Source organism: Chelmon rostratus, chromosome 13 (genome assembly GCF_017976325.1).
Source record: "Chelmon rostratus isolate fCheRos1 chromosome 13, fCheRos1.pri, whole genome shotgun sequence".
Classification (NCBI taxonomy): Eukaryota; Metazoa; Chordata; class Actinopteri; order Chaetodontiformes; family Chaetodontidae; genus Chelmon; species Chelmon rostratus.
In genome coordinates, this window is record NC_055670.1 from 26,019,177 (window position 1) to 26,033,062 (window position 13,886).

Consider the following 13,886-nt stretch of genomic DNA (forward strand, 5'->3'; position numbering starts at 1 on the left):
CGGTGACAGTTTGCTTTTTCTCATCTCAGAACCGCCATCATTCATAAGAGAGCTGGCTCCAGCTGATGTTGTGAAGGGCTCCAGTGTCTGCCTTGAGTGTCAGGTTGCTGGGACTGGTCCGTTTGAGATAATATGGCACAAAGACGGAAAGGAGCTCAAGCCCAGCGCAAAACATGGCTTGTCACAGTTGAATGACACTGTGGGTCTAGAGGTGCACAAATTTGATGCTGTAGATGTTGGTGAATACCAGTGTACTGTTGCTAACGAGGTGGGAAGCTGTACTTGTAAGACTACACTAAACCTCAAAGGTTGGTCTAATCAGTATGACAAATCCACATTTTTTATCTTTTGAGGTAATATCTGACTATTTAATATGTCATTGGTTTTCTCTAACAGAACCACCAACATTTAGCAAGAGGATTGAGGATGCTGCCACTGTTCTGGGTAAAATGGCAGAGTTTCAGTGTGTTGTGGTGGGTTCTCCCACTCTCTCTGTACAATGGCAAAAAGATGAGAACTGGATTTTGGAGGATACAAAGATTGAGAGAACATTTGAGAACAATGTGGCAACTCTCAGGATTCCTGCCTGTGAGGCAACACACAGTGGGAAATACACCTGCCAGGTGGTTAACGAGGCTGGGCAGGATAAGTGCTTTGCTGTCCTCACAGTGCAAGGTATACCCACGCTTAACTAATCATAGCTATCTATCTTGGGATGGTCCTAACGTGGTTAGAAGGTTTTTTGAATTGTTGACTTTGTTTTGCATTTTAGAGCCTCCTCAGATCACAGAGAAACCTGAGGTGATAAAGGTTACCGTCGGAGATCCAGTCAGTCTGGACTGTAAGGTAACAGGCTCCCCTGAGCTCAAAGTGAAATGGATGAAAGATGGCAGGGAGCTTCAGTCCATCAGGCAGCACAAGCTGATGTTTGAGAACAATATCAGCAGCCTCAAGATTCAGTCTGCCCAGAGAGAGGACGAAGGAGAGTATGTCTTTGAGGTGGCAAACCACATCAGTGGCTGTACCTGCAGAGTCAAAGTGATCGTACTAGGTTGGTGTGAAAACACATCTCTCGTGGTACATGTGACATGTTGAGCAAAGTCTTACTGCTTTCTTGTTATTCTTTTGGTAACAGAACAAGTAATTGCCCCAAGCTTCATCAAGCCCCTGGTAGACATGCAAGAGATATTGGGCTCCTTTGTCCAGATATGTTGCAAAATATCTGGTTCCCTCCCCATCTCTGTGGAATGGCAGAAAGACGGGACCAAAATCTCTAGTGGAGTAAAACACAAACTCATTCAGCAGGACAATTCTGTGTCTGTGGAGATTGAACAGCTAGAGACATCTGACGCAGGATCCTACTCTTGCAAACTGACCAATGCAGCAGGAAGTTGTGAAAGCAGCGGATCCCTCATGGTTAAAGGTTAGGAAGTGTTCTCCAACATGATTGGTTTTGTAACCCTGAACTAAAGGTGAGTACCTCTTTAACCTGGTACGTCTTGTTCTCTTCAGAACCTCCCAGCTTTGTGACATTGCCTGAGTCCCAAGTGGCTCTGCCCAATGCTACTGTTCGCTTCAAAGGCACATTTAAGGGAACACCTCCCTTCATGGTCAAATGGTTCAAGGAGGACATAGAGCTCATGACTGGGCCCACTTGTTTCACAGGGCTGGACGGGCTGTCTTGCTTCTTAGAGCTCTATTCAGTGGGTGTCACCCAGAGCGGAGTTTATTCTTGCCAAGTCAGCAATGATGCCGGCTCTGTACGCTGTAGTGCAGACTTGACGGTCAAAGGTTGGATTTCCATCTTTTAAATCGACTCTTGCGTGGCTGTATCCATCTCACATCTGCATTACCGGCTAGCGATACGCTCTCATTTTACCAGCTTTGCCCTTTCATTGTTATTGTGTAAGGCTTTTATACCGCTGCAGCTTCTAATCCTGCATTTCCTCGTCCATCCTGCCTCTGCTGCTAACCCATCATTGTCAGCTCATCTCATGTGCTCACCTGCCAAGTGTCATAACATCTATCTTACATGTCCTTGCATGCTTTCGGCAGCTAACGTGTTTGTGTTTTGGCTTTCCAGAACCACCTGAGTTTATGCTGAAACTCCCTGCCACTAAGTTTATGAAGCAGGGTGAGTCACTCCGACTGGAGTGCAAAGTCAGCGGCACAGCCCCTTTGAAAGTGACCTGGTACAAACACGACACCAAGGTCATGGATGGGGGCAACTACAGGACATCATTTGTTGACTCAGTAGCAGTCCTGGAACTGCTTTCCACCAGCTTTGATGATGATGGAGTTTACACCTGTGAAGCTCAGAATGATGCTGGCAGTGTCAGCTGCAGCACCACACTTACTATTAAAGGTCAGCCTCTCACTGACTTCCTAATTATCATTTGTTATTCATGGTCTGACTTCCTGATGCACTGGCTGTTCAGTGTGTTGTTGGGGTTTCAGTCCAAGTTTTGTTGTATTGCTTAAAGCTGGAATACCGAACATTTTTATAAGTCCTTTATAAAGCCATCCGATATGGTGGAGTATTGTCAAATGTCCAGGTCAGCAGCTTCTCTTCAACATCCTCCTTTTTTTCTGCGGCTGAGAATGTTCGGCAGTTTGTCGGGTTGCCCCTTTTTTTTTGCAAATAACAACCTACTGCAAACACAGTCATCCACAACACAACAGCCATTTCCAACAAATTTCACAAGTCTTCTTTTAGCTGTGTTTCCATCATCCTGCCACAACAACTTTGCCGTCTCAGCTGTAGTTTCATGACTCCATCTAGACTGTAGCGCCAATATCCAACATCCAAAAGTTCTACCATTCTAGCTGTAGACATTACAAATCCAACAAACAAAAAAGTCTGCTTCCTTCCACAACAATTTAGCAAATCTCAGTGTGCCTCCACAGCTCTGCCATCTGAACTCTAGTTCCAACAAATTCCCACAATTCTGCCATGTTAGCTGTAGGTCCAACAAATTCCCACAACAACCCAGACATTTCAGCCAAAGGTACAACCTTCCACATTTGTCATGCTAGATGTGTCCATTGTGATATCGACTCAACCTCAAAATACTTATATTTTATAAATTGTATATTTTATATCTTAATAACGATCAAGTCTTACTTGTAGTTCCAACCAGTTCCACATCAATGATGCCATCTTAGCTGTAGTTTCAACAGATATTTACAACTCAGCAGCCTTTACTTAAGTTCCAACAAGCTTTCACGACAACTCTGCCATCTCCATGCGCTGCCACGGCTTTGCCATCTTAACTGTAGTTCCAGCAATTTCCCACAACTCCGCCATGTTAGCTGTAGGTCCATAAAACATCCGGCAGTCCGTCCTAAGGAGTGTAGTTCCAAAATACTTTGATAAACATCCAGGCTCCCTCATCTCAACTCATCTCAGTGCACTTTCATGACCTTGCAATTTTTGCTGTAACAAATTCCTACAACAACCCAGACATTTCAGCCAGTTACATCTTCCACATCTGTCATGTTAGATGTATAAATCATGTTACGTCCATCAAACACTCACAAGTCCACCATCTGGAAACTCAGCCATCATTGCCGTAGTTCTAATAACTTCCCACAGCGAATTAAGATTTCATTGGCCGTAATTTCGCAAACTTAAATTACTATGCTATCTTATCTGTAGTTTAAATTCACAAAAATGACACTGTGTGGGCTCTAGCTGCACAAACTCAGCTTCTCAGCCCTGCCATCTTTTGTTCCACCACCTCACCTGTGGTTCCAGCAAACTTCCTTGACTTCTCCACCACCTCAGCTGTGGGCTTTGTGCCGCTGCAGAGCGTGACGACTCATAAAATGTTACGGGTTTCAGCTTTAAGATTTCGTCATGGATTCTTTTCCCATGCATTCCTCTATAACAGTTTCCTGATCTTTTTGTAGACCCCCCGTCTTTTGTCAAAGTACCTCAGCCCATCGAAGGGCTGAAGGGTAAGGACGTGAGTCTGTACTGCGAGATGAGTGGTACAGCTCCGTTCCAGATCACCTGGTTCAAAGACAGGAAACCTCTGATGGAGAGCAGGAAGTATAAGATGGTGAGCGAGGGCAGCTCAGCTACGCTGCATGTCATTGGGATAGAGGCCTCGGATGCCGGCGAATACGAGTGCAAAGTGTCAAACAGTGTAGGAAGTGACACCTGCCAGACTTCCGTTAAACTCAGAGGTCAGTAGAAATTGCGATGGTCTCAAATGAAAATCATAAGTATTAGATTACCTTGTCACCTTGCTGACTTTCCCTTTTTGCGCTGTTTTTCTCCTCTCTTCAGAGCCACCATCGTTTGTGAAGAGACTGTCAAACATGACAGTGATACTGGGAGAGGAGGTGACCCTTGTGGCCACTGTTAAAGGCTCTGAACCCATTACTGTGTCCTGGGTTCAAGACAAGGATCACATTCTCAGGGACGGTGACAACAGGAAAATCACCTTTGAGAACAACCAGGTCGCTCTTAAAGTCTTTAAGGCTGATGCAACCACAGCAGGCAAATACACTTGCCAACTCAGAAATGATGCTGGGAGTGTGGAGTGTTTCGCTAACTTGACTGTTCTAGGTTTGTAACCATATAATTCTCTCTGTCTCATGCATTTTATTCATCCTTCCCTTGCAGGTTTGATTAAAAACATGTTCTGCTCCTTCTCTGTTGATTCCAGAACCTGCTAAGATAGTGGATAAGCCTGATGCTCTGAGTGTGACAGCAGGCGACATTGCCGCCCTCGAAGTCAAAGTGTGTGGAACCCCAGAACTCACACCGAAGTGGTTCAAGGACGGTGTTGAGCTGGCCTCTGGGAGGAAATACAAAATCTCATTTTCTCGGATGATTTCTAGCCTGAATGTGCTCTCTGCTGAGAAAATGGACTCTGGAGAATATACGTTTGAAGTTATGAACGAGGTTGGGAAGGACCTGAGTAAAATTAATCTCACTGTCTTAGGTTGGTGTCCTCTTCCTACTTTGATGATTAGGGCTGGGTATTGTTTGAACAATTCCAAGTTAGTACCAGTATGATACTGGATATTAGGTAACAATACCAAAATGATTGTCGATACCTTTTTTCATACCTTACTTTTAAAAATATCAACATGATTTTCGTCAAATACTTTTTTTTTACATGTAAAAACAGAAGCCAAAGTTCTCAAATGTTAAATTTTGTCTTCTTGGTTTGTACCAGGTTTCATATCCAGCCCTATTAATAAGAGTATTGCATTTGTATTTGTCCTGATGAATTACTAACTCCTTGTTTCCCTTCCTAACAGATAAGATCATACCTCCAACATTTTCAAGGAAGTTAAAGGATTGCAATACAGTAGTTGGACAAGCTGGAGAGATGGAGTGCAAAGTGTCGGGCTCCCCACCTTTCACCATCTCATGGTACCATGATGAGGAGGAGATACAGAGTGGACCGAACTATGAGATTTCTTTCAGCGAGAACAGCTGCACACTCAAAGTTCCCACGCTGAAGTTGTCTGACTCTGGAATGTATAAATGTAAAGCTGTCAACAAGGCAGGATCCAGTGAAACCATTGCCTCGTTGGTTGTAAAAGGTCAGGAACTACAGGCAGTGAACGACTGCATGTTGCACTTTCTTATATTAATTAGTTGTTTAATTAGTTTCTGTGCTGCTTGCATTTACTTCTTAAATCTGTTATTTTCTTTAAATGTGAATGTATTGCAGAAGAGCCCGGGCTATTTCAAGGGCCATTTATGATGGATTATATCTGTGCAGACTGTAGTTTTGCCAAGAAAACGTTTATTACAGTTAGGAAGGTGTCAGACATGCTAACTCATGGCAGAACACAATTTGCCAGTGAAATCTTTCTTTGAGGTTTTAGGTGAAACCGACTGTTACAACAGCTTCATAAAGGTCAAACTAAAGTCGTCTTTGCTTAGTCAAGGTTAGCTTTGTTGAGGTTTGTGTCACGTTATTGTGTTTCCATGTTGGCCGTTGATTCAGATCTCAAGTGACCACGCAGGTAATGTGAAAGTCAGATGAAATAAATGGAAAATATAAATTCAGCTCCTGATTGAAGTACTTCTACTCTTCTAAATAGTAAGATAGATTTATTAAATCGGATTGCATCATGTTTGATCTCTGTTACTTTATGTGTGTACCCAGAACCCCCATCTTTCGTGGTGCCACCACAGCCAGTGGAAGCAATGCCAGGCTCCAATGTGACTTTCTCAGCCATGGTGAAAGGCAGCGCCCCCCTCAAGCTGAAGTGGTTCAGAGGAGCAAAGGAGATCCTGGCTGGACAGGGCTGTAATTTCTCCCTGAAGGATAACCAAGTTATTTTGGAGCTATTCAACGTGAACAGATCTCATGCTGGAGAGTACACCTGTCAGGTCATTAATGATGCAGGAAAGGAAAGCAGCCCAGTTAATCTCACCGTTAAAGGTCAGTCTCTCTGTTTTTGCAAAATTAGGAGCGTGTACTGATACTAAATAACACAACGCTTGGTATATGTGCTTGCTAAAGGGTGAGCAAATGTTAGTAGCGGCAACAATATTATTTATTGCATTAATTTTACTGATGCGTTACAGTGTAGTTATATACTGCTGGGTAGTTTAATCTGCAAAAATGAATCATATTTTAGAAGCGGATTACCTGTTTTATATGTAAAATATACAGTATAATAACTACAGCTATCAAACAAATGTACAATATTTCACGCTGAAATGTAGTAGATCCAAACTATTTTAGTTAATTTAAACACAAGATACTTGTGCTCACAAAGAGGATTCATTCTCAGTGAAGAACCTTGGAGCCCTAATCTGCCTCTATACCTGCCAAAGAGCAGTGATTCCTAACACGTCTCTGGGGTGCTAATGCTAATGCTAACCGCCCCCATGTGAAGAACAGAAGAAGACAATACAGTTCCGATGCTACCATTTAGCTAATGTTAAGTGCTAACCGCTACCTGCTGAGAGGAACAGAAGAAGACAATAAAGCTAGATTCACCTATACTGTTAATGTTAACTGCTAACTAACTGCTAAAATACTACCACCACTTTAGCTATTGTTAGCTGCTACAATGCTACCACAGGCCTAGATGCCACATGTAACTGCCGATTGCCACACTACCATCATCTACCCCTGCCTGTCACCAACTGCACCAATAAAAGAGGGGTGGGAATACACACCCTGGTTCGGGTAGGGGGTAGAAAGTGAAGAGGTAGAGTCAAAGATGAAAGTAGGGATTGGATACAGACCCTTGTTCGGGTAGGGGGTACAAAAATTTAGAGGGTGCTGAAGGTAGAGGCCTAAGCCACAGACTAGATTTAACAGCCTCTTCTAACATTTCCTTCAAGAAGCAAACAAAACAGGAAAACAGGAAAAAAGATCAAAAAACAAGCCAACTCTGTATCTTACAACACAAACTCACCTGAACAGGCCACATGGTCCCAAAGAGAGACTCTAGCTGGCCACACCCCCACCTTATCTAGACTTCCTCTTCCTGGTTCTCTTCCTATTGGCAGAGCGAGAAGATGGGGCGGGGAAAGCAGAGCAGAGGAAAGGTATCTTGTTCAGACTTTAACCTCTTCTCCCGCCGGGTTAGGCATGCAAAGAAGTAATAATTCCAAACATTCATTCATGAAATTATTCCAAGGTTGGAGAAGATGATGACGAGAACCAACTGACTCCTGTGTTCGTCTCAAACCAGGACCATTTCATTCGCTCAGGCATTCATAGAATTTGTTACGGACAGTAAATTTGAAATCCAGAGTCACGGGGTAGTGGGCTATCACCTTGGCAGATTTCAAGGTGAAAAAAATGTGCAGCTGTAAAGTAAGAAAAAGTTTGTATTATGTCTGACAGATAAAGATCACCTCCATTAAAGCTGCTATAAAATGAAAAGATCACGCAGGATTTCTTCAAGAGCAGAGTATCATCATCATTACCATCATATACAGTATGCTGGTCCTGGATCAGGTCTGATCACTGGCAGTAGCTGGAACATAAGAATGATAATCACAGTTTAAAGGAATCAATGACTTGTTTCTCTTGTCAGTCAAAAAACGAACCCTTTTATCAAACACTGTTTTGTTTTGTCTCAGTTTTGTCTCCTCTGACTGTGTTTTTCTTCTGATAATGTCCTCATTCTAATGTAAACTAAACATTGTGTTTGATTGTGTCTCTCAGAGCCGGCAGCCTTCTCTAAGAAGCTGAAGGACGTGTCAGTTGAAAAGGGCAAACCATTAACGCTGGAGTGTACCTACACCGGAACGCCTAAAATCACAGTGAACTGGTACAAAGATGGTCAGCAGATCTTCGCTTCGTACAAATACAACATCACCACGACTGAAAGCTCCTGCATCTTGGAGTGTCTCAGCACCGACGACAAGGAGGCCGCAGGGAAATATTCCTGCGAAGTGTCCAACGACGCTGGAAAGGACACGTGTGAGGCAGCCGTGTCCATCCTTGGTTAGTCCAGCTTTTGTTGCCTGATAATCTTTCAACTGATTCTGCCTATATTTGTATGGTTTGAAATGTGTTTAGACTTGAGACTGATTAAAAGGTCAGCTCTTGAGGGATAGATACCTTTTGAATGTCTCTGCATGTACTGTAGATGTATCTCACCTGCAGCCCATCCTAGCTCAGTTACTGGATCTCTATTGGCATCGTATTTGAACAGTTTGTGTTTGTGCCTGCAGAGCCAGCGTACTTCGTCGAGTCCCTGGAGCCCATGGAGGTGACAGCAGGAGACGCTGTGTGTCTGAAGTGTCAGGTAGCGGGCACACCTGACATCAAGGTGTCATGGTTCAAGGCAGACGGCAAGGTCAGGTCCAGCCCCACCTGCAAGTTAGAGTACTCGAAGGGCATCGCCTGTCTGAAGCTCAGCAAAGCCACCAAGGCCGACATTGGAGAGTACACCTGCAAGGCAGAGAACCGGATAGGCTCTGCCTCCTCCACCTGCAGGCTGAATGTGCTAGGTGAGCGTCTGATTTTCCCTCCAGACTACCACAAATACACCGGTGTGTCTCCAAAATGTCTGCTTTTTCATAATAATGTAGTTATTTTTGACTTTTAAACAATGTCTGTTTTACTGTAACAATCAAAAATACAAACTGCTTATTTCCTAATCAGTTGATTGATTTCTGATCTTTTGTGAATATATTCATGCGTAGTGTTACAGAATAAGAAGTAAAGTGTGTTGATATGCATCAGCACCTTTCTAAAATAGACATTACAAACACAAAAATAATAAGGAAAGCAAAGCAAAATCAAGCCTCCGCAGGTGAGTGTTGAGCTGCTTCTTAAAGGTGTCAACAGGTCCATGACTTCAAATGTTCAGTCTGCTTTATAAAAATAAAGACACCACAAATAAGCTGCTGGTTTACTGTATGTGCCTTTGCCTTCCCCAGAGGCCAAAACGCCGCCTTCCTTCCCCAAGAAAATCACCAGTCTGCAGCAGACGGAGGGTCAGCCGGTCAGGTTCGAGTGCCGTGTCGCAGGCTCGTCACCCATCGAGGTGTCGTGGCTGAAAGACGGCGAGCCTCTGAGGCAGGGAGACGAGTTCTCCATGTTGTATGACGACAACACGGCCACGCTGCAGATCAGCTGTGGCCAGATGAGGCATTCTGGGGAGTACACCTGCGTGGCCACTAACAGCGTGGGCTCGGCCTCCTGCAGAGCCAAGCTCACTCTGCAAGGTCTGTACAGCAGCGGGGTTGATTTAATGATGAGGATTTCAGTGCTTCAGGAAATGAACAGAGCTATGTTTTAGGATCCGTCTCTTTACAGCAGACAAACAGTTTAGTTGGAGACACTGAGACAGAATTTCTCAGCCTTTTCTGGGCTGTGACTCATAGACATCACAACAGAGAGCAGTAACCAAAGTTAGAAAGGTTGTTGTTGTGGTCTGATGGCAGTGATTTTTTTAGGTAACAGTCTGATTATGTTACCTAAAAAAATCACTGCCATCAAACCAAAACTACGATCCAACATGTGCAGATGCTGCTCTTTGCCTTCACAAAATGTGTTTCTTCTTCTGCTCGATTTTAATCATTTTGTTGTAGAAAATACTGATTATTATCAGTCCATAACTTATAGAAATTAGAAATTTAGAAATGAGCTAATCTGTATCTCTGTGTTGCTTTGAATCTGAGAAACTCTCACTCAGTGTTTAATAAAAGTACCGTGAGACTGTGTGATGTGTGTAGAGGTACTGAGAGGTGGTGTTTAATGAGTCTGAGACATTAATGATCAGACAGGTTGAAGCTGTTTGATGCCCAAACTTTTCAACTATTTCCATCTAAAGATTTGTTGTTGTTGTCTTATCTTCCTCACACTCCTTCGTGGACTCTGCAGAACCAAGATACCCTCCGGTCTTTGACACGAAGTTGTCACCACAGGAGGTGACAGTGGGTGACAGCATTGAGCTTGAGTGTCACATGACCGGCTCTGCTCCCATTAAAGTCACATGGTCTAAAGACCATAAAGATATTCGCTCTGGGGGGAATTATAAGATCAGCTGTGTGGAAAACACGCCCCACCTGACCATTCTGAAGGCAGATAAAGCCGACACGGGGAAATACTTCTGCCATGCTTCTAATGACATGGGGAAGGACTCTTGTTCCTCTGATATCACTGTCAAAGGTATTTTAACCTGGGCCACACTCATGTCATCTCGGCCCCCTCTTCTTTAACACTCAGGCCCCTTTGAGGGCGTTTCTTTGTGTGAAAAAAGCAAACTTCCTCTCCTCACCGTTGCTTTTTTCTCTTGTTTTCAGAGCGGAAAAACCCTCCAGTGTTCACCAAAAAGCCCTCGGGGCAGATCGAGGACATGGAGGGCAAACTGGTGAAGATCGAGGGCAGAGTCTCCGGCTCACAGCCCATGTCCGTCAGCTGGTTCAAAGAAAATTCAGAGATCTACAGCTCCGACAAGTACGACATCAGCTTTAAGAGTAATGTGGCTGTGCTGTGCATTAAGAACAGTCAGGTGATGGACAGCGGCAGGTACTCCTGCCAGGCCTCCAACGAAGCTGGAAGAGCTTCCTGCGACGTCACTGTGGGCATCTCAGGTAGGTTTGACTTACAGAGTTTACACGATGTTGGAGTTCAGTACAATTCAATACGCGGCTAATAATGTATTTACTTGCTTCTCGAAGGAAATGTTAGAAGAGGCTGTTAAATCTAGTCTGTGGCTTAGGCCTCCACCTTCAGCACCCTCTAAATTTTCTACCCCCTACCCGAACAAGGGTCTGTATCCCATCCCTACTTTCATCTTTGACTCTACCTCTTTTTTCTACCCCCTACCCGAACCAGGGTTTGTATTCCCACCCCGCTTTTATTGGTGCAGTTGGTGAGAGGCAGGGGTAGATGATGGTAGTGCGGCAATCGGCAGTTACATGTGGCATCTAGGCCTGTTGTAGCATTGTAGCAGCTAACGATAGCTAAAGCGGTGGTAGTATGATACCTATCTTAGCAGTTAGTATTGGCAGCTAGCAGTTAACATTAACAGTACAGCTGAATCTAGCTGTATTGTCTTCTGTTCCTATTAGCAGGTAGCGGTTAGCATTTAGCATTAGCATTAGCTAAATGGTAGCATCGGAACTGTATTGTCTTGTTCTGTTCTTCTTAGCGGTTAGCATTAGTATTAGCTAAATGGTAGCATCGGTACTGGCCACTACCTGGAGCATCTCTGAGTCAGTTGAACATGGCGGTGCTGTTTGGATTGTGTAGGAGCAGTGTGAACTGGCACTAGGGGGGGTGACTCTGGGACCCCGGAGTTCACAGCCTAGCCTCCTTGAGGTGTAGTGGGACGAAATAGGCGAAAGACTGTTGAAGGGAGGTTTCCACCTGATGACCCCCAGAGACATGTTAGGAATCACTGCTCTTTGGCAGGTATAGAGGCAGATTAGAGCTCCAAGGTTCTTCACTGAGAGTGAATCCTCTTTTTGAGCACAAGTATCTTGTGTTTAAATTAACTTCAGTGCTGAAAGAAATCGATTACTGACTGATTTGTTGACATTTCATGTTACAGTAAGGATTTTGGTTTCTCCAAACAAAACAGACAAAACAGACATAACAAGACAATTTAAAGACGTCGCCTTGAACACTGGGAAATTGTGCTCATTTTTTTTACTGCTTTCTGTCATTTTATACTCAATTAATTGCAGCTCTAAACTTCATTTTCTTCCACTTTTTATCAATCCACATTTTGTGGACATCTGAACAAGGTCATGTCTGTGACAACATACTACAAAACAATTATCTCATAATTACAAAATCTTGACTTTGTAATTGGGCTGCACGGTGGCTCGGTGGTTAGCTGCGTCGCCTCACAGCTAGAAGATCCCCGGTTCGATCCCGCCTGGGGTCTTTCTGTGTGGAGTTTGCATGTTCTCCCTGTGCAGCGTGGGTTCTCACCGGGTGAGGTTAATTGATAACTCTAAATTGTCCATAGGAATGATGTGGTTGTTTGTCTGTATATATAGTATATGTAGCCCTGTGGTAGGCTGGCGACCTGCCCAGGGCCCCTGCCTTCGCCCGAGAGACGGCTGGGATAGGCTCCAGCCCCCCCGTGACCCTGCAAAGGATTCAGCGGTGTATAGATAATGGATGGATGACTTTCTAATCCATTAGCACATAAGATCCAATTAGCACATAAGATCTCATGATACGTAGCAGTTTACTTGTTAATAGTAGTTAGTAGAAGTTGGAGTTATGACATCGTATGAGATGATGTGGATCTTATCAGATGTTTTGTGCAAGATGAAAATTTAAGGAGTTCAATTCAGTGGCCTTAGCACAGACACCAGTCCTGTCTGCTGAAAAGAGACGGTCATGATCTCTCCCGCAGAGAGCAAGAAGCCTCCGGTGTTTGACGTCCCTCTCAAACCGGTGACTGTGGACGAGGGCGAGAAGCTGAGTCTCAAGTGCCACGTCTGCGGGTCCCCCCCTCTGAAGATCCAGTGGATGAAGGACAGGAAGGACCTGACCTCGGCCGGCAGTACCAAGATCAGCTTCTCTGACGGGACGGCCTGTCTGGAGATCAGCCCGGCCTCTAAACACGATGCTGGCGATTACCTCTGCAAGGCCACCAATGACGCCGGCAGCGAGTTCTGCAAGGCCAAAGTCACCGTCAAAGGTAAAACATTCTGCACGAGTACTGTCACCAAATCTATTAAGATTATAGCACTTTACCTGGCTGTTTCTTAAGATAAATTTTATTTTTACATGACGCGTCAACCATACATGTTTTACTGTCCATTTAAAGGATAACTTTCGTTTTTTACAACTTGGACTTTATTTGTAGCATTAAATACGACCATTTACTCACCCAGACAACTTTGAAGGCATTTGGAGTCGTTTTGAAGAAATTAGCCCCAGAGGAGCGGCGCGTATATCCGTATAATGCGAGTACTCGGGGCATCCATGCGCAGCCTCTATATAACGCATAATCTGCGGCGATGCTGGTGCTATTCCCCTCTGAGCCCGTGGTGGCATGTTATCAACATCCAGCGTCTCTAGACAACTACCTCTGACGTGGATGATGTCATTACCGAACGCTGGGCGCTGCGAGCAGCCAGCCACAACACGGCTGACTCTGCGGCGGTCGGCTACGAATACTTAATAACGAACCATAGCTGTGCCAAACTACAGCTAAACTAGCCGACCCCCGGCTCAGAGGGGAATAGCACCAGCATATCAGAACAAAATATTGGAATATGAACGAGTTTCTGCAGATTATGCGTTATATAGAGGCTGCGCATGGATGCCCCGAGTACTCGCATTATACGGATATACGCGCCGCTCCTCTGGGGCTAATTTCTTCAAAACGACTCCAAATGCCACCAAAGTTGTCTGGGTGAGTAAATGGTCGTATTTAATGCTACAAATAAGGTCCAGGTTGTAAAAAAC

General features: G+C 44.4%; 1 protein-coding gene across 1 annotated transcript in view; it reads left to right on the top strand.

Annotated features, from left to right (window-relative positions):
• LOC121616391 (titin-like) overlaps positions 1–13,886 on the top strand; it is a 210,465-nt gene that overhangs the window by 55,924 nt on the left and 140,655 nt on the right. Inside the window, exons 52-68 of the mRNA XM_041951134.1 lie at positions 30–308; positions 397–675; positions 773–1,051; positions 1,136–1,423; positions 1,513–1,791; positions 2,084–2,365; positions 3,913–4,191; positions 4,295–4,576; positions 4,677–4,955; positions 5,278–5,565; positions 6,138–6,416; positions 8,163–8,444; positions 8,675–8,953; positions 9,386–9,673; positions 10,332–10,619; positions 10,754–11,044; positions 12,826–13,113. Coding sequence (XP_041807068.1) covers positions 30–308; positions 397–675; positions 773–1,051; positions 1,136–1,423; positions 1,513–1,791; positions 2,084–2,365; positions 3,913–4,191; positions 4,295–4,576; positions 4,677–4,955; positions 5,278–5,565; positions 6,138–6,416; positions 8,163–8,444; positions 8,675–8,953; positions 9,386–9,673; positions 10,332–10,619; positions 10,754–11,044; positions 12,826–13,113 — 4,809 coding nt within the window. The remainder of the gene's footprint in view (positions 1–29; positions 309–396; positions 676–772; positions 1,052–1,135; positions 1,424–1,512; positions 1,792–2,083; positions 2,366–3,912; positions 4,192–4,294; positions 4,577–4,676; positions 4,956–5,277; positions 5,566–6,137; positions 6,417–8,162; positions 8,445–8,674; positions 8,954–9,385; positions 9,674–10,331; positions 10,620–10,753; positions 11,045–12,825; positions 13,114–13,886) is intronic.